At 61.1% G+C, this 19,371-nt stretch overlaps 2 protein-coding genes across 2 annotated transcripts; one reads left to right on the top strand and one right to left on the bottom strand.

Moving 5' to 3' along the window:
- Nucleotides 1-1,471: 1,471 nt before the first annotated feature.
- Nucleotides 1,472-4,734, bottom strand: ARL13A (ADP ribosylation factor like GTPase 13A). The gene is made up of 8 exons (XM_056491820.1): nt 4,676-4,734; nt 3,648-3,718; nt 3,065-3,314; nt 2,632-2,737; nt 2,382-2,542; nt 1,935-2,040; nt 1,651-1,849; nt 1,472-1,518 (listed from the first exon to the last, which is right to left on the bottom strand). The coding sequence occupies exons 1-8, from the start codon at nt 4,732-4,734 to the stop codon at nt 1,472-1,474; spliced, it is 999 nt and encodes a 332-aa protein (XP_056347795.1).
- A 2,656-nt stretch (nt 4,735-7,390) lies between these two features.
- XKRX (XK related X-linked) lies at nt 7,391-19,297 on the top strand. The gene is made up of 4 exons (XM_056491480.1): nt 7,391-7,541; nt 13,503-13,857; nt 16,331-16,590; nt 17,991-19,297. The coding sequence occupies exons 2-4, from the start codon at nt 13,565-13,567 to the stop codon at nt 18,734-18,736; spliced, it is 1,299 nt and encodes a 432-aa protein (XP_056347455.1). The 5' UTR covers nt 7,391-7,541; nt 13,503-13,564; the 3' UTR covers nt 18,737-19,297.
- The last annotated feature ends 74 nt before the right edge of the window (nt 19,298-19,371 follow it).

The raw sequence follows: 19,371 nt of genomic DNA, 5'->3' as shown, positions 1-19,371 counted from the left end.
GCTGGGCAGCAGGAGCCCGCTGGCAGGGCTGGGGGCCGGGGCCAGCACAGCTCTGACACACCCCTGTGCCGCTGCTGATGCGCTGCTGCTGCTCTGGTCCCGTCTCAGAGCAGAGCTCAGCGCACATCAGGGGCCAGCTGGGGCAGCAGAGTGCCAGATGTCAGGAGATTTTGCTGCATTGTCCCTCCTGGAAGGATGGCAGGATCAGGAGGAGCCATCCAGGGGAAGGAGCCTCCAGCAGCCTCCATTGAATGTAAATTTTCACTGGCGGGCTGCAGGATGCACAAACACATTCCTGCAGCGTGTGGAGAGGGTTCTGACAGCCCTGCCAGTGTGGCTGAGGGCCGGCAGAGCTCCTCTGCCCTCCCAACTCCACCAGCAGGGAACGAGACTGTTCCAGGCAGTAGGCAGGGAGGGACTGACTGGCCAGGTCAGCCCCTGACCTGCTAAGAGAGCTTTCCCAGGGCACAGGTCACTCCAAGAGAGCTTTCCCAGGGCACAGGTCACTCCAAGAGACAGCTTTCCCCCGGGATGTTTGCTGGGATCTTCCTCTCCTCCGCAGCCCAGCCAGGCTCAGGCGGAGCCTTCCCCAGAGCACTCACAGCGGGCGGCGCGGGGCCGGCCGCTCCCTTTGCAGACGGATTTGCAGCCCGGTATCTCACAAAGGGACTTTAGGCTCGCCCCTGCGCGTGCCGGGTTTTCAAGCCGTGCAGGGGGCAGTGATGCTGTTTATGCCCCAGGATCATTTCCAGCTCTGCCAGGCGCCCCAGGAGCTCTGCACGAGTGTGGGTCCCGCTGCCGCTGCAGTCTGGGTCCTCCGGGAGCGCACAGCCCGGGCTCTGTGCCTCCCTGCTCAGGGAGCGATGGACGGCTGCTTCCTCTGCTCCTGCCTCATCCTCAGAGCCAGCATCGCCCGGCGGTACAAATCTGGGAACAAGGGCAGGGTCAGGCACTGAGCTGGCACCAGCCCCGGGGTCTGCCTGGCAGCCTGTGCTGTGTGAGGGCTGCAGGGACAGCCCGGGATCCCAGTGCACTCGTGGCCTCCCTGCATCCCAGATCACAGCAGAGGCAGCAGCATCTGCCTTCCCAACAGCCCCCACCTCGCCCTGCACTGGCTGTGCCCGTGTCCCCACACCAAGCACCCCATGGCCAAGTGTCCCTGCACAGCTCACAGCCCCCTGCCAGCAGGCCAGAGCCCTGATGCTTTCAGCAAAATCCATCCTGACAATTACCAAAGGTGCTCGACACCTCCTCACGCTGCTGCTCCAGAGAAGGTTCCCGTGATTTGATTTTATTCTTGATTTTCTTCTTTTTTTTCTTTTTCGTACCCTGTGCTGGATGGAGAAATACAAAATTTCAGACATGACACACCTGAGCAAAGGTGCCTTTGTCACCAACCCAGCTGAGAGGAGCGCTGGTAGCAGGTTTGCTGTCCTCCATTGCTTCGGTGCATCATCCCCTGCGGAGATGCTCAGATCCCCTCCGGATTGCTGTCACCTGGCTCTGCACCCAGCCGAGCTGCAAGCAAAGCTCATGGAGGTGGCAGGTGCCAGTGGTCCAGCATTTTGTCACCTTGCCATGCCTGGCATCCTCCCTTAGGGTGGCTCTGGGGGTCCATCAGAGCTGGCAGCCCCCACAGTCCCCTCTCACCTGGGTGCGGGGTGGCCATGGGCTCCTCCTGCCCGACCCTGTTGGGGAGCAGCAGCCCCCCGGCAGCCCCCGCACGGCTGTCACCCCCTGCTCCCGCTCCCTCCGGCTCCTCGGCTGGGCTGGGCTGCCCCGAGCCCTTCTTCTTCATCTTCACCTTCACCTTCCTCTTCCTCCTTCTGGGGGCCTTGGTGCTCTCCTCCTGGGCAGGGAAGGGGGGATCAGGGGAGGGCGGCAGAGCTGCCCTCCCACCCGATCGCATCCCGTGCCGGGTGTCCCTCGCTCACCAGGGGCAGGAGGCGGCAGGGGGGGCGCAGCGCCCGCTGCTCGCCCCGCTGCTCGCCGCTCTTCCCCGCGCCCTCCCGAGCGCCTTCTCCGGGGGGGCCCCGGTCCCTGTGGGAGCGAGCACAGCGGGGGTGAGCACAGCGCTGCGGGGACAGCGTGGGGACGGGACACGCACACACGGAGCCCAGCACACACCGAGCCCCGCACACACACACGGGGACACGCACACACACCCAGAGTCCCGCACACACACACCGAGCCCCGCACACACACACCGAGCCCCGCACACACACACCGAGTCCCGCACACACACACCGAGCCCCGCACACACACACCGAGCCCCGCACACACACGCCGAGCCCCGCACACACACACAGAGCCCCGCACACACACAGTGAGCCCCGCACACACACACCGAGTCCCGCACACACACGGAGCCCCGCACCCACCTGCGGGCCGGGCGGGCTCGGGAGGCGCTCGGGGCCGGCGGTGCCGGTACCGGGTCCGGCGGGGCCGGGCCAGCGGCGGCAGCGCGGAGCAGCCAGCGCAGCCCCTGCAGGGTGGCACGGGCCGGGCCGGCGGGGGGGACCCGCTTGGCGACACAGGGCTCCTGCGGGCGAGCGGGGATCAGCGCGGGCAGCCCCGCGGCGATGGGGGCGAGGGGCGAGGGGCGAGGGCCGGGGCCAGCCCCGCACTCACGATGCGGCACGGAGAGCGATGCTCGTTGACCAGGCGCTCCAGGCACAGGCGCTCGATCAGCTCGCAGGGCAGCAGCGCGGCCGCCGTGTCCTGCTTGTTGGCCAGCCTGGGGCACGGGAGAGCGGCGGTCACGGCCAGTCACCGTCCAGGGTCACCTCGGCCCCCGGTGCCTCCCCGTGCCCCGCGGGGGAGGCTGTGTGCTTCCCGTGGCCGCGGTTAGGTGAAGCATTGCCCCTGGCCACACCTGGCACTGGAGCCCCCTCCTCGCCTCCTCTCCACGGATGCTCCGATCTCCCAAGCGCGCTGGGGTCCCGTGTCCCCGCACACCCGACAGCTCCGTGGGCGCCACATCCCCGCAGCAGCCCCAAAACCCAGCCGCAGGCTCCCTCTCCGCCCTTGACCCCCAGCCTCACGGGCTGCATCCCAATCTTACAGCAAGAGAGGCTTCCCGGACACATCGGGGTGGCTCAGGACGCGGCTCAGGACCTTGCGGGCCTCGTCCATGCGCGCCAGGTCACCGGAGTCCAGCACGAAGAGGAGCCCGTGCGCCTCGCTGTAGTGGCCGCGCCAGGCGCTGCGGGAGCGCTGGGCCCCGGGCAGCTCCAGCAGCGTCACCTCCAACCTCTCCACCCGCAGGCGGCTCCGGCCGGGCTGCGCCCCGGGCAGCGCCTCCCCGGGCAGCGCTGGTGCGCGGAGAGGGCAGAGAGGTGGCACGGGAGCGTCCCTGAGCCCCAGCCACATCCCAACCCCGGAGAGGGCAGAGAGCTGCAGGAGATCCCTGAGCCGTGTGCCCCTCCTGCCCCAGCCACATCCCCAGCCCCGGAGAGGGCAGAGAGCTGCAGGAGCATCCCTGAGCCGTGTGCCCCTCCTGCCCCAGCCACATACCAACCCCACTCCCAGGGCTGCCTGGGACACTGCCGGTGCCCTGCACACTTCCCCAGAACCCCTTTGGTTTCAAAGGACCATGAAGTTGCTGCCTCCGAGCGAGGCTGGCTCTGGGGTGTGCTGCTCCTCACCTCTCTCCATGTCCATGATGACCGAGGTTTTCCCTGCATTGTCCAGCCCCATGACAAGGATGGTCACCTTCCTGGGGAGCAACAGCAGCAGGTGAGCATCCCAGAAATAGGCTGCTCTCCCTGGGGAGCAGTGACCACCGCTGGCCCCCAGGGAAAGGACCTGCCCATGGCAGCTGCATTTCAGCCAGCAGAGAGGCAGGAGGGTGACACAGGTCCTGTCTCAGCTGTGATGATCCCTGGTGCAAGGGAGAGGATGAGGTCAGGCACAAGTGCCTGAGGCCATCCCAACACTGTGGGACAGCCACACTCAGAGCCCTAAAGGTGCTTCCCACAGCAAAGATTTCTTTTCAAATCACATAGAATTAAGCAATTATATGCACAGGCCAGCATGATTCTCCCTAATATGCAGTCAATGATTACACCTTCCTTGCAGTAAATTTTGGGCATACACAGGAAGGGAAAGGTAGCAAGCATGATTTTATGAGCTTCTGCCTGGACTCAGGTGTTTTTCCTGTTGCTAAACAGTCCTGTCCACTCTCCAGCAACATGATCCACCAGAGCCACACAGACATTTTCTCTGCACTGACAAACCACTACAGTTATTTGCAATATCATTTTCTTCATTAAACATACAGAGCATGGCAGTGGAGGTGGCACGGCTCCACCTGCAGCACTACAGCAGGTAAGGTGTCCTCTCCGGAGGGAGAGCACCATAAACCTCCCTGCAGTGCTGTCCCAGGGAATTATCCTGGATGTCCTGATACATGCAAACAAGGCAGGTTCTCCAGTGCATCCTCCCCAGCCTCCCTGGGGAGCTGCTGACTCTGCAGAGCTGGAATCCCAGTGGAACCATTCCTGCATTGCCTCCCTGCCTGCCCTGGGGGCAGCCAGGACACACGTGTGCCTTGCTCAGCTGTTGGGGACAGTCCCTGCAGCGGGCACATCTTTCCCTGCCACCACATGGGCACCCTCACCACTCATAAACACACAGGTAAATATTGTCACCCCTGGGTGACACAGGCACCTACCTGATGGGCTCCTGGATGGCCTGCAGCCACGACCAGCAGTGGGAGAAGAGGTGGAACATGGCGTGCAGCCCCCAGCAGAGGGGTGGCCTCTCTCCAGCAGCTACAGAGAGAGCAGCCCAGCGTGTCCCTGTGCTCCATCCTCCTGCCTGGGCTCTCTCTTCAGGGCAGGGAACATCTCATCCCAGGTGCCCTGTCCCAGGGCACTGCTGCCTCTGCTCGGGAGCACACGAGCCAAGCCTGGAGAAAAGATCTGTCCTTCTGGGCAATGCCCCATGGCACAGACCTGCTGGCCAGACCCTGCTCTCTCACCCCTCACACCAGGGGTGCCACTCAGCCTCTCACCTGCTGGTGCCCACTGCACAGCCTCTGCTCACATGCCCTCTGCGTAGCAGCTGCTTACATCTAATCTGGATTTAAATTACTTACTCCTGCAGGCTCCTTAATCCTGGTGGGTCGGCCCAGGCCAGTGGCTGCTGGGACATGGCTGTGGTGGGACTGCCTGCCACGCTGGGTGACACAGCACTGGCTCTCCACCCCACTGCAGCCTCAGTCCCCATCACTGGTGTGAGTGGTTTGTGGTGGGGACACTGCCTGACAGCCCCTGGGGGCTGAACTGGGGCTCTCTAAGGAACAGCATCTCTGGCTCCTCTCTGCCTGAACCTGAGGGGATGTTTCTCTGCATCCCCTTCACGGTGTGCACAGCTCTGCTGCTCACCCAGTGTCCCCTCTGAGCCAGCCTGGGGGACATCACTGCTCACTGCTTGTGTTTGGTGCCCTAGCACCTGAGAGGCAGCAGGTCCTGTGCTCCCTGGAGTGGAAACAGCAACCAGCCCCAGCAGGAGCCTGGCTGGGAGCAGGGAAGTGGTGGAGACCCTCAGACCACAGGGCAGAGAGTGGAGACAAAAGCCCCAGCTCCTTGATCTTCAGCTCTGAAGTTCTTATCTCACTTCTCAGGTTTCCTGCTTCTTTTCCCAGCCAGAGCTGCCCTCCCTGGCTTGCTGCCACTGATGTGTGTGGAGAAGGCACACAGGGAGGTCTGAGCTGCAGGAGCTCTGGGTGGGGGAAGTGGAGTCCAGAGGGACAAAGGGATCCTTCAAAAGCTGTACCCAGGAGCAAACAGGGAGCCTGCTGGCTCACATCAGAGCAAACAGGGAGCCTGCTGGCTCACATCAGCCCATGCTAAACCCCCCAGCACCAGCACCTGGTGAACCACGAGCCAAAGATGCTGAGATACTGCCCTGGCCCAGGAGTGCAAGCCCAGGATGGGCATGGCCCCGTGCCCTTCCCTCCATCCCTGTGCCCTTCCCTCCATCCCTGTGCCCTTCCCTCCATCCCCATACCCTTCCCTCCATCCCTGTGCCCTCCCTCCATCCCCATACCCTTCCCTCCATCCCTGTGCCCTTCCCTCCATCCCCATACCCTTCCCTCCATCCCCATACCCTTCCCTCCATCCCCATACCCTTCCCTCCATCCCCATACCCTTCCCTCCATCCCTGTACCCTTCCCTCCATCCCCATACCCTTCCCTCCATCCCTGTGCCCTTCCCTCCATCCCCATACCATTCCCTCCATCCCTATGCCCTTCCTTCCATCCCTGTGCCCTTCCCTCCATCCCTGTGCCCTCCCTCCATCCCCATACCCTTCCCTCCATCCCCACACATTGCTGGGAAGTTCTGCACCTGTCCTGGCCAAGGGAGGTGCCCCAGTTCCATGCCATGGCAGGCAGCCATGCATGGTTAATGGTTGATGAAGTTTCTGTTCTGATATCACAGCCAGGTGCCATATTTGGGGTGGTTGGTCACCCCTGTACTGCAGGTGGTGGGGCAGTGCCAGCAGCTCCCTGTGCCCACCCTGAGCCTTTCCTGGTGTGTCCTGTGCCAGCAGCTCCCTGTGCCCACCCTGACAGCCTCTCCTGGTATGTTCTGTGCCTGTGCCATCAGTGGCAGCCTCACACACAGCATGGGGCTGGGATGCTTTTGGCACAATTAGCTGTATGAGGGCTGAAATGTCAGCTCTTGCCTCTGTGTTTCGGGTGGCACTGTCAGGGACAGCCCAGCAGGGACAGGAATGTGCTATAACATGACCACAGGTGCTATAAATAGGGAGGTGCCATGTGTCAGGCAGCCCTGGAGACAGTGGCTCAGCTTCCTGAGGGGCAGCAGGATCTGATCTCTCTCTGGCACCCATGGATTTCCAGAGATCTCTGAACACTCAGGGTGCCACTGCTTTTAAAACAAGTGTCCAAAATCCCTGCTCAGACCAGAGCCGGGTGCAGGGAAATCCCCCAGGAACCTGAGGCAGCTCCAGGTCACACCAACAGCCAGGGAAACCTCAAAATCCCCCCAACCTAGTGAAACCCACACTCGGCTCTAGAGAGGTGGCACGAGGGCCAAGCCCACACGGATGTGTGCTCTGCTGGGGCCGTGCTCAGGGTCTGGGTGGGCAGCTGGCCCTGTGCCCACTCTGGCCAGAGTGCAGCCAGACCCCTGTGCCAGGGCCACTGGGCATCCCCAGGCGCTGCCAGCGGGGACCCGCAGCAGCCATCCCCGTTTCCTTGGTGACTGTTGCCAGGTGAGAAACTCCAAGGCAGAATTTATTATCTTGGCAGATAAATGAAGATGCTCCTGGCAGAGCTGTAGCCAGCACGGTGCCGGGCTGGACCCGCTAGAGCCGCGTGTGCAGCAGCGCCGGAGGGCAGCGCAGGGGCTGCCCGGCCCTGGCGCTGTTCCCCGGGAGGCAGAGCGGGTTTGGGGCTGGTTCTGCCGCTGGAGCGCGGCAGGAAGGGAATGAGAGAAAGCACAGCGAGCACGGAGCGGCGCGGATGGCACCGGGCTGGCACCCTGCCCTGCCCCGGCTTCCCTAGGGCTGTGAGTACGTGCCCAGCCGGCAGAGAGCACAGGGGAACCCCACTGACACCCCAGGAACCCCACTGACACCCCGGGAACCCCACTGCACCCCGGGAACCCCACTGATACCCTGGGACCAGGAATCCCACTGATACCCCGGGAACCCCACTGACACGCCGGGAACCCCACTGATACCCTGGGACCGGGAAACCCACTGATACCCCGGGAACCCCGCTGCACCCCTGGAACACCACTGCACCCCGGGAACCCCACTGACACCCCGGGAACCCCACTGATACCCCGGGAACCTCACTGACACCCCGGGAACCCCACTGATACCCCGGGAGTGGGAACCCCACTGCACCCCGGGAACCCCACTGCACCCCGGGAACCCCACTGATACCCCGTGAACCCCACTGACACCCCGGGAACCCCACTGCACCCCGGGAACCCCACTGCACCCCGGGAACCCCACTGATACCCCAGGAACCCCACTGACACCCCGGGAACCCCACTGATATCCCGGGATCAAGAACCCCACTGATACCCCGGGAACCCCACTGACACCCCGGGAACCCCGCTGCACCCCGGGAACCCCGCTGCACCCCGGGAACCCCACTGATACCGCGGGAACCCCACTGATACCCCGGGACCGGGAACCCCACTGACACCCCAGGAACCCCACTGACACCCCGGAAGGGGCAGCAGAGCTGGGGGGGGAGATGGCCGGGGAGCTGGGTCGTGGGGAATGATGGTTTTGCAAGGGAACACAGCGGGCAGAGCAGTAGGTGCTGCCTGCAGCCTTGAGCTGTGGTGACACCAAAGCCAAGGCGATGGCAAAGAGAGAAAAGTCCTGGCAGAAATATCAGCAAGCTGCTCTGCTCTGCTTGGAAGCTCACTGACTCTGCCCAAAAAGGGATCTGTGGGGGCAAGGACACTCACAGGCTTTGAGGAGACTCCTCTCCCTGGTGAGTGTGTCAGATGACAGCTCACTGAGGTGCTAGGCATGCATTGTCCCTTTAAATCCCAGCGCGCTGCTGGTGGCTAGCGATAACCCCGGATCACAGCAGCTCCCAAATCCCAAGAGCTAATTACAGGCAAACGCCCCTGTCAGGCTGGGAACACAGGGTATTTACAGCCTGTGACACCCAGACCTGCTGCTGAGGAACTGGGGCACTGTGGAGGTTCGCTGGTGGGGCACTGGGGAGAGTGGATGGTTTGCAACCATTCCCCGAGCTCTTTTGGGGAAGGGAGATGGTTTTTGTAAGGGAGATGGTTTTTCCAGAGTGTTCTTTGCTCCCCCACGCTGGTGCCATTACCCAGTGTCGGATGCAGGGGCAGGCAGGAAGCATGCAGGGAGCTGTTTGCATTTCACCCAGTTCCTGGCAGGGTGCTTCCCAGCCAAAGCATGCACACATTTCTGGGAGAGGCTGGGATGTGAGTGCTCTGCTTGCTCTGCTCCCTGCTGCAGGACGAGCTGCCTCCTTACTCCTTGCCCCATGCACACAGCCCCTGCCACGGCTACAAGCCCTGCCCAGGCTCCTGCACTGGTTTTGTTGAGAGCATTGTGGTGCTCCTGCTGATTTCCTGCACGGGGGAGGAGAGTACAAACTATTCCTCCTGCCAGGATGCCCAGGGCACACGCAGGCACAGCCTGGCTGGGTTAGCACTCTGCCAGGACTGGATACTCTTACAGCAGGGAGACCAGGGAATCAGTTAATTAAAGGTTATTTTAACCCTTCCTGCCTGGTCTAGTGTTACAGCATCCCCCACTGCCTGTGCTGGGAGTGAAGCCAAGGAGGCGTGACTACAAAATGTGTAATTATCACAAAGATCTATAAATGCACCCAAAGGTAACTCTGCTTTCCTGTTAAAGAATTGGAGCATGACATGGCTTGTGCTTTGCCTGCGAGAATCCTGGCAGCACTGAGCCCTGTGCCCAGATCCCAGTGGGCTCAGCACAGCCTCCACTGAGATTTGGAGGGATGAGGTTCTCAGCACAGATACCAGATTCTCTCCCAGCAGGGTCAGAGTAAAGCTGGATGAAGATCTGGAGTGGTAAAAGCAGTCACATGGTGAAGCAAATGGAATAAATATTTCCCCAACCAGAAACTATTCCACAGACTGCTGGGGCAGGAAAAATTACAGCTGAGTTACTGTGAAAGCAATGCAAAATCCAAACAGTTTAGGCTGTGGAAACCAGTCATTTGCAAAGCTATTTCCAAACTAAGTAAAAAATTCCCAGCTCAGAGATTCCTGGGTACCTCCCAGCCCTGCTGGTAGGGCAGGGTGGCTGCACTGAGGGGACAAAACTGTGTCCCCTTCCCACATACCCGTCAAGCTGGGGCACACTTTGTGATTTCCACTTCACCCAGCACATGGGGCATTCTGCTGATGGACATGTCCCCACTGTCACTCCCTGTGGCACCAGCTGAGTGTTTAATCCCAGCACAGCCTGTGCTCCTGAGGAGGTTTCAGGTCTGAACTCAGCGAGCTTGGCCATCCCCACACCCCAGCAGCTGCCTCCACCTCTGTGTGCAGGGCTATATTTGGGAAGGCAGCAGAGAGCTCCTGGCATGTTCCAACAGCACCCTGGGAGTGCTGCCTGTCTGGGTCCTGGAGAGCAGAGCTGGGGGAGCCTGCTGGCTGCTCTCCCCACCTGGGCTCTTTAAGAGGCTGCCTCCCAGCTCCCTGCCTTTTCCAAACAATTTTCTCTTCTCCTTTTACAGGAGCTGGGCCGCCAGGCAGGCATGTGTAAAGCAGACAGGGTTATTTTGGGACTGAGAGCTGCTGAGGAAGCTCACTCCCACCCCACGTACAGCCAGGCTCCCACACACAAATGCCCTGGCACATCCCAGGGGCTGGGAAAGCTGCACAGCAAACCCTGGGGGTTCACACAGTGGGCAGCCACTGCCCTTTGTGCAAAGGATGTTGTGTGAATACTGGGATTAAAAAAAAATGATGGAGGCTGGGATTAAGAAATTAATGAAGCTGGGATGCTGTCCAGAGCAGGGCAGGCACTTGTGGAGACAGGAAAATTGACATTTGCTGTGTCAGGCTTGTGTCCTTGGGCATCCCCAGTGATCCTCGTGGGTCCCTTCCAGCTCAGGAGATCTGTGATTCTGTGATTCTGTGATTCCATGTCTCTTCACATCCACCAGCCCAGGGGCTGTTCTGCTTCTGGGAGGTTCCAGAGTGAGGGGCAGTCAGCAGCCACCAGCTCTGCTGGTCCAGAATGCAGCCCCTGCAGAGTGGGGACACCTGGATAGGATGTCCCAGCACCTGGCCCATCCCTGCTGGGCTGTGGCAGCTCTGGCTCAGGCATTTCTCTGTGGCAGGAGTGTCCCAGGGTGTCTGTGCAGCCCCAGCTGTGCTGGGCTGGCAGGCAGATGTGTGGGCCCTGAGTAGGTGGGGACAGGGAGTGTCAGGGAAGTGGCACAGGAGCTCTGGCTGATGCTATCTGTGACCCACATCACTTTTATGGCCTGTCAGCTGTTTACAGCACTGAGCTGTGGACAGGTGGGGTCAGGCTGCAGAGGTGACTCACAGCGTGAACAGCTCGCTGCCTCTCCGTGCTTGGGACAGAAAATGGGATAATAACTGGTGTGGAAAACACTGTGAGGCTTCATCTCTCCATTCCCCTTGACAGCTGCTGGGGCTTACGGATACAGGACTGGAATTCTTGCTTGCTTAAACAATTGCTCTTAAGTATTTCGTCATGAAGCAGGGGAAGCTGAAATTAAAACTATGGTGAATCAAAGCCCAGGCATTGCTCAGCCGAGGGCTTGGTGACCTGCCAGGCTCCTGGAGAATGCTTCAAATTTGGATAAGTGGAAGTTGCATAAATGGTGCAAACAGCAGGCTGCTGCTGCTGCTCTACAGAGCCCTGGGTGCAGTTGGCAGTGCCACAGGATGTGCTGTTGCTGGCTGAGCACCCAGCCAGGCACAGCTGCTCCCACCCTGGCTGGACACTGCTGCCTTCACCCCCTGCCTTGCCAGAGTTTTTTTTGGAGAGGCTGTTTTCCAAAAACAGCTTGAAAATACGTAACTATCATACCAGAGCTGAGTGGTCACACATAGATCTCCCGTCCCTGCCAGTCAGGCCAGTCCCCCTGAGCTCCTGGGGTTTGTGGTTTCCCAGAGCAGCTGTTCAGCTTGGAAGGGAGAGCTCTGCAGGGACAGGGTTTGCTTCTGTGTGGAAGCTGTTGCTGGGGGAGATCTGGCCTCAGAGTCTCAGGCAGTTTTATTCTCAGCTCTCCTTCTGACAAGCCCGATAGCCCTGGTAATGCTTCCAGCTTGGTGAAATGGAAAACTTGTGTGTGTGGTTTGGGAGGTTTTGTGCTTTTGGCTTGCATGGGGCAGGTGACTGGACAGTGTCTCTTGCTGGTGTGGGCACCTCCTTGTGAGCTGGCCCAGCTGCCCAGGGTTGAGCACTGAGATCCTTTAAAAAATTACCTAAAAGTTCCTGGTCTGCCTAAACTGGGGAAAACTGACCAATGTCAAACACTCTTTGGCTTGACCCATCTGTCCCAGCCAGGCAGTGTGTGCCCAGGCTGGACTGGGTGATCTGGCAGGCAGGGGATGCTCAGACAGGGCAGTGTGTGCTCATCCCACACCTGCACTCCTGGGAAAGGTGGCAGGGCTGTGCTGGGGCTGTGTGTGCTGGGCAGAGCAGGGACTCAGTGATCAGGGTGATCAGGGTGGGACAGACAGGAGGGATGTGGGGCTGAGCCCTGCGAGGTTTGGCTCTGTCAGCGAGTCCACGGATCCCATTATCTCGATGGCGGGTCCTTGAAGGTGATGGGGAAAGCAGTCCTGCTCAGCTGGAGTCAGGAACATCCGAGATACAGGAGACACATCAGTGTAACATAGTTCCCAAATCTTGCTACACACACCAGGCACTCACCTGACCTGAAGGGTGTCCCTGGCAGGGCTTGTCTTGCAAGGTACCAAAATGTTCCCTGCCTTGCCAACTTCCCTCCCACATGCTGCCCCACGGAGCCCCGGCCCAGCTCCATTTCTGGGTCTGGAGCTGGGGTCAGGCCCTGATAGGAGGAGCTAGAGCGTGCAGGCAGCTCTCTGGCAGCTGATTCGGGCACAGCTGGCACCCACACTGGCATCCTTCCTGCCCCACAGCGGGACCCCAGCGTCCCTGGGGCTGCCTACAATTATCCCCTGGAGGGACCCAGGGTGTTGGTGACTGCCAGGAATTGATTTGGCCTGGAACCGGCAGGGGGGTCCTGGGGAGGGCTCCAAAGTCCCAAGGGGCACGCAGGGGCAGCAGGGGGATTGTCAGCGCTGTACCCGGGGAGTGCCAAGGTGGGGGCTGCGGGGCTGCCGGGCTGTGGCTCCTGGCCGTGTCGGGGCTGTCCTGGAGGGGCTGCTCCCCGCGGAGATGGGGAGTTCTCCATAGCAGATCCTGCTCCAAGACAGGGATGTTGGGACAGAGGTGCAGGTGGGGCTGTCCTGGGGCAGAGACCTGCACACCTGGTGAGGAGCAGGGCACAGTGGCCAAGGGCATCCCGGAGCAGCAGGGTGGTGGCCGGGGCAGCGCTGGGGTACGGGGAACCTGGGGCTGGAGGGTACGGAGCGCTGGGGATGCCTGGCCCCGGTGGGGATGCCTGGCCGCTGGACCGGGGCTGTGGGCTCGGGAAAGTACCGGAGCGGTACCGGGGGTGGATATGGACCCTGTGGGGATGCCTGGCCACTGGAGCCCGGCTGCAGGCTCGGGGCGATGCCGGGGCCGGTGCCGGGGGAGGATACGGATCGGTGGGGATGCCTGGCCCCTGGACCGGGCTGCGGGCTTCGGGAGGTCCCGGAGTGGTGCCAGGGCAGGATATCGGATCGGGGGGGATTCCTGGCCGCTGGAGCCGGGCTGCGGGCGCGGGGCGGTGCCGGGCCGGTGCGGGGCTCCCGTCGGGGCTCGGTGCAGCCCCGCCCCGCCCCGTCCCGCCCCGCAGCGCGGCTCTCTCTCTGCCGCAGCCCGGGATGGCGCCGCGGCGGGGCTGAGCGGCCGGGCCGGGCCGGGCCGGGCCGGGGCCGCCATGGACGGGCCGAGCGGGGGCTGCCCGCCCCTCGCCGCCCCGGCACGGCCGAAGCTGCCGCTCGGCATCGTCTTCTCGACGGCGCTGTTCTGCGGGGAGGGGGCGGCGGCCGCCGTGCTCTGCCTCTCCTACGGCCACTCCGACGACCGCTTCTGGCTGGCGCTCACCGTGTTCTTCGTGCTCTGCCCGTCCGTCCTGGTGCAGCTCACGCTCATCTTCGTGCACCGCGACCTCAGCCGCGACCGCCCGCTCGTCCTGCTCATGCACCTGCTGCAGCTCGGGCCCGTCATCAGGTGAGCGCGGCGGGGACCCGGGCGCCCCGGGTGCCCTGAGCACCTCCTGGGCACCCCGGGTACCCCCTGGGCACCCCGGGTACCCCCCGGGCACTCCGGGCACCGGCTGAGAGCAGGGAGCGGTGCCGGGCAGGACGGGCACCCAACCCCGTCTGTCAGCACCCATCTGCCCGGGGCTGCTGCCGCCGCCTCCCGGTGCCTCCTGCCCGGCGCTGCCCTCCCGGACCCTAACCCTAACCCTAACCCGAACCCTACCCCTAACCCTAACCCTAACCCTAACCCTAACCCTAACCCTACCCCTAACCCTAACCCTAGCCCGAACCCGAACCCGAACCCGAACCCGAACCCGAACCCGAACCCGAACCCTAACCAGCTCGCCGCTGGTGCCGCGGGTGCTGCTGCTGCTGGAGCCGCTCCGGGCAGGCTCTGCCGGCCCCGTTGTGTCCCAGCTGCTGGGAAAGCTCTGCCCCAGGTGCAGGAGGCAGCCAGCCATTCACTCAGCCTCTTGGTTTTGCCATCCCCGCGCTGGGAGCACAGATGGGAATCCCCGGCGGGTGAATATGCACATGGTACCGAGCTGAGTCAGGGGAGGTTTAGATTAGATACCAGGAAAAGGTTTTACACCTAGAGACAGGGTGGTGGAGCTCAAACAGACTCTGCAGGAAATTGGTGACAGTACCTGGCCTGTCACAATTGTCACAAATGTACCTTCAACAAACATTTGGACAACGCTCTTGGGCACATAGTGGAGTTATTGGGGTGTCCTGCATAGGGCCAGGAGTGAGACTCAGTGGGGTTATGGGACACAGAGGAGAAGAGTTAGGTGCAGGAGTGGGGCTGGCATGGGAGCTGTGGGGCCGCTGGGCTGTGCTGGGAAGAGGACGGAGAGGGGGTGGGTGGATGTTGCACAAGCTGATCCCTCATTCCTTGGGAATGCTGCAGTGCCTCCCGGGCTGTCATCACCCTGGGCAGCCTGCTGCATGAGAACACACTGCAGGGAGCGTGGCAAAGCCCCGTCTCCATGGGGCTCCTTCCCAAGGGCAGCCCAGCAGCCAGGCTTTGGGCTCACAGAGCTCCCACACCGCTGTGGCTGCTCTGCACTTCCTCTGCCACCGGAAACAAGCAGTGCCCAGATGTGTCCCCGTCTTCAGACCTGGGCTCAGTGCTGCCAGCCTGTGCTGGCCCGCAGGAGTGTCACAACTCTCACCACAGCAGCCCAGGCTGTCTGAGGCACTGTGCTGCCCAGCCGGGGCTGCCCAGGGAAGGCTGCTCGGGCTGGAGATGGAGCCCAGCCTGCTGAGAAAAACTGGTAGAAGCCAGCTGGGATTACCCTTCAAACTGGGACTTTGGCATGAGACTATTTTCCTGTTGGAGTTTGCAATGAGCCATGAGTGCTGGCTTGATCTGTTGAGAAAATTTGTCCTAAACCTCACTCTTTTTGGGTTTGATACACAGCAATTCGTGCTGTCCTGACAAGCACTCATAAACAATGATGTCCTGCTGGTCCCCAGGCAGGAGCCAAGCTGATCCCCTCCGGCCATGCACACCCCAATCAAGCTGTGTGGAGGGGCTGGGGTCCTCTGTCCCTGCAGGCATGGCAGAAAGTCACACACACAAGATCCTGCAGAGAAGGGGCTGAGGAAGCGCTGCCTTATCTGCCCGTGCCACACACGGCTTCACCCTGCTCTCCTTCCTGCTGTCCCCACCAGGCAGGAAATGTGGAAGCCTTCTTCTGCTCAAGATGAGACATCAAAGAAAACTCTGATATTCAACTCTGATATTTCAGAGTTTCTTTCACCTCTGCTTAGAGGAAGAGGTTTCTGGCCGTTGGGAAGACAGAACCCAAGGGTGATTAGCATCTTCCTGTAGCTGAGCTCCCAGCAGAGTTTTGCTGGTACAAGCTCCCAGCTTTGTACCCTGGATGCTGCACCTCTTCCAGCAGGGTTTCACCCCTCACTGGAGCTGCTGTTGCCCCCCTGCTATGATTCACCCTTAATGCTGGAGCAGAGGAGCAGCCACTGGGCATCCCCATGGTCCTGGTGTGACTGGTCAGCACTGCTGGACAGTTGCCCAGAGCGGTTGGGCTGCACTCAGCAGGAGCAGGATCTGGCCAGCACCAAAATTGAGGCCAAAATTTCCAGATTTTTGGGGCCAGAATCCCTGGGGTTTGGGCAGGAATTCCCAGGGTTTGGGTCTTAGAATTCCAAGGATTTTGGGGCTGAAAATCCCAGAGTTTTGTGGCTGAAATTCCCAGGATTTTGAAGCTAAAATTCCAAGATTTTCAGGCTGAAATTCCGAGAGTTCTAAGCTTGGAATCCCCAGGTTTTTGGGGCCAGAATTCCTGGGGTTTGAATCATAACATTCGGAGGATTTTGGGGCTGAAATTCCCGACTTCTTGGGGCAAGGCGGGGCTGGAGGCGCTGGCGGTGGGGGACAGCAGGAAGGCCGGGGTGGCAGCTGCTGTGTCCCGCAGGTGTGTGGAGGCGCTGGTGGTGTACTGCTGGGCAGGGAGGCAGGAGGAGCCCTACGTCACCATCACCCGCAAGCGGCGGCTGCGGAAGGGCTACGAGGTGGAGATGGAGCAGGAGGTGGGGCACTCGGAGCGCCGGCTGGCCACGCACCGCAACGCCTTCAAGCGCATGGCCGTCATCCAGGCGTTCCTGGGCTCCACCCCGCAGCTCACCCTGCAGCTCTACATCAGCGTGCTGGAGAAGTACGTCCCTGTAGCCCGAGGTAAGGGACAGGGCTCCCCAGGGACCCCGCCGGCAGCTCCGTAGCTGCTTGGGCTCCTGTGACATCAGGCAATCCAAAAAGTCATTCCCCGGGATGCAGCTTCTTCTGGACGAACCTAAATGCGGAGCACAACCCAGAGAAGTTGGGCACTGGTCAGCTCTCTGCTCTCCTGCTTGCAGTGATGCACGACTGCGGTGCCAGGCTCTGCTCCCAGCCCCGTGCTGGACCTGCCCTCCAGAACAAAGCCATCCACCCAGTGCCATGTCTCATTAGAGGGTCAGGTCCCTGTCCTAGCCTGCTCCAGTCTCCATTCATTTTTTTCCATCTAGCTACAGGCTCAAGTCCCTCCACTGTATCTATTTCTGCACATCTTCCAACAACTAGAGCTCCCAGCCCAGCACTCCCACTCCAAGGCTCCCTTGCCTGCTCCCAGGAAGTTTATGTGCTTGGGGGTGGATATGCCAGAGCAAACTTTTGACTCCCATTTTGGCATGGTACCAAGCTGGGCACACTGGCGTGCTCCTGCACCATTCCAACTACAGTGCTGGGTGAAGGAGCTGTTCCTCAGTAGTGCTGGGAGCTCAGACCTTGTAATCTCTGCCCACAGCAGGAGCATGAAAAGGGAAGCACAGGAAATGTCCCATAGAAACCCCCTAATTTGCCACACCTCTTTGCAAAGGCATTTTGGGGAGTTGCAGACACACAGGAAGGATGAGTGCCAGTGCTCCTCTAGCGGTAGATGCAGGAAGTAAACACCAAATGATGTGTTTTGGGTGATTCCCTCGCAGCTGGAGTGCCAGCTCAGCCCTGCAGCTGGCAGCCACCATGGATGGGACCAGCTGCACTCTTCTATTTGTCCCCATGGTATTCCTGGCTGTGCTGAATGTGAGCAGCTGCTGGCATTCCCTACAAATGACCTTGGCTTTGCAGGCCTCAGATGGGGCTGGCTCTTGGGATGCCCCTGGGGCTACAGTGGTGCAGCTCTTGGCTGGGATGAAGGCAGAGGGGCCCTCAGAGCACAGGCTGTGCCCTGCTTACCCTTGAGCAGCATTTCCTGCACAGCTCAGGGGCTTTGGGGCACAGCCCAACAACAGAAATGGCTCTGGTTTGGCCAAGGCTTGTGTTTATTGGTGTAGGGAGAAGTTTTGGGTTCTGAGCATCCTGCTGCCAGCAACTTCCCCCACAGCCACCTCACCATGGGGGCTGTCACCACCATCCGTGAGCTGTTCCAGCAGTGCTCACGCTGAGCCTTCTGCTGTGAGCCCAGGCGTTTGGCACCCTGTACTTCTCACCCAGGACTGGCACCCCCCGTTTCCACCCACACCTTGCACCCAGGCAGTGGAGAGGCTGGACACAGCCTGGTCCCTACACTGCCTGACTCCCCTGCTCTCTGCCTGCAGCCGTCCTCATGGCCATCTGCCTGGTGTCAGTCACCTACGGGGCGCTGGTCTGCAACGTCCTGGCCATCCAGGTCAAGTACGACGACTACAAGGTGCAGCTGCGGCCGCTGGCCTTCCTGTGCATCGTGCTGTGGCGCAGCCTGGAGATCTCCACCCGCATCGCCGTCCTCGTGCTCTTCAGCACCGTCTTCAAGCACTGGATCATCCCCATCGCCCTGGCCAACCTGCTGGTGGTGTTCTTCCTGCCCTGGCTGCAGTTCTGGCGCAGCGGCAGCCGCCTGCCCGACAACATCGAGAAGAACTTCAGCCGCCTGGGCACGGTGGTGGTGCTCTGCGCCTTCACCCTGCTCTACTCCAGCATCAACATGTTCTGCTGGTCGGCCGTGCAGCTCAAGCTGGCTGACAGGGACCTCATCGACAAGTCGCAGAACTGGGGCCGCGTGGTCGTGTACTACGTGACCCGGCTGGCCGAGAACACGGCCCTGGTCATCCTCTGGTACTTCTTCAAAACTGACGTCTACGAGAACGTCTGCACAGCCCTGCTGGTGCTGCAGCTGCTCCTGGGCTACTGCCTGGGCATCTACTTCATGCTGCTCTTCTTCCAGTACCTGCACCCGTGCCGCCAGCTCTTCAGTCACAACGTGGCCGATTTCCTGCACTGCGTGTGCTGCCGCCGGCGCCCGGCAGGGACCCCCCTGTGCCTGGAGGCGCCCGTGGAGCCCGGCGTGAGGCACAGCATCGTCTGAGCACCAGCTGGGCACGGGGATGGGCAGCACCAGCCTGAGGAGGCTTGTGGCACAGCCCAGCAGCCAGAGGATGCTTGTGGCACAGACCAAGTGCTGCCTGGTCCTGCAGTGGCAGCAGGTCCCAGTGCATCCTCAGAGTGGCACAGGGACAGGAGTGTGCTTGCCCACTCAGGACCACTCATACGGACAGGAGGGAGTGGACATATGGGAGATGTTTACAATGAGAGTGCTGAGGGACTGGCGCGTGTTGCCCAGAGAGATGGTGGATGTCCCGTCCCTGAAAACATTCAAGGCCAGGTTGGATGGGCTAGTTGAAGATGTCCCTGCCCATCTCTGGAGTTGAACTAGATGACCTTTAGAGGTCCCTTCCAACCCAAACTATTCTACGGTTCTACAGTCCTACAACTTATGGGGTGCCCAAACCAGTTGCCCCTGCAAGCTGGGTGCCACACGGTGCACAGCCCCTGGGGTGCCCCAACACCTCCCCCTGCTGCTAAGGTGCATGTGGTGACCTCGGGCCGTGGGTGCCACTGTTTCAAGCAGTAAAGAAACTTTGCTGTGGCTGCTCGTGTGGGTGCTGGCAGTGACTCACGGGGAGGGTGGGGACTGTCCCACCTGGGCTGGCACAGGTGCAC

This window comes from Oenanthe melanoleuca, chromosome 4A, assembly GCF_029582105.1.
Source record: "Oenanthe melanoleuca isolate GR-GAL-2019-014 chromosome 4A, OMel1.0, whole genome shotgun sequence".
In the NCBI taxonomy this organism is placed as follows: domain Eukaryota; kingdom Metazoa; phylum Chordata; class Aves; order Passeriformes; family Muscicapidae; genus Oenanthe; species Oenanthe melanoleuca.
The sequence above is the reverse complement of the archived record's forward strand: the minus strand, read 5'-3'. Positions and strand labels throughout refer to the sequence as shown.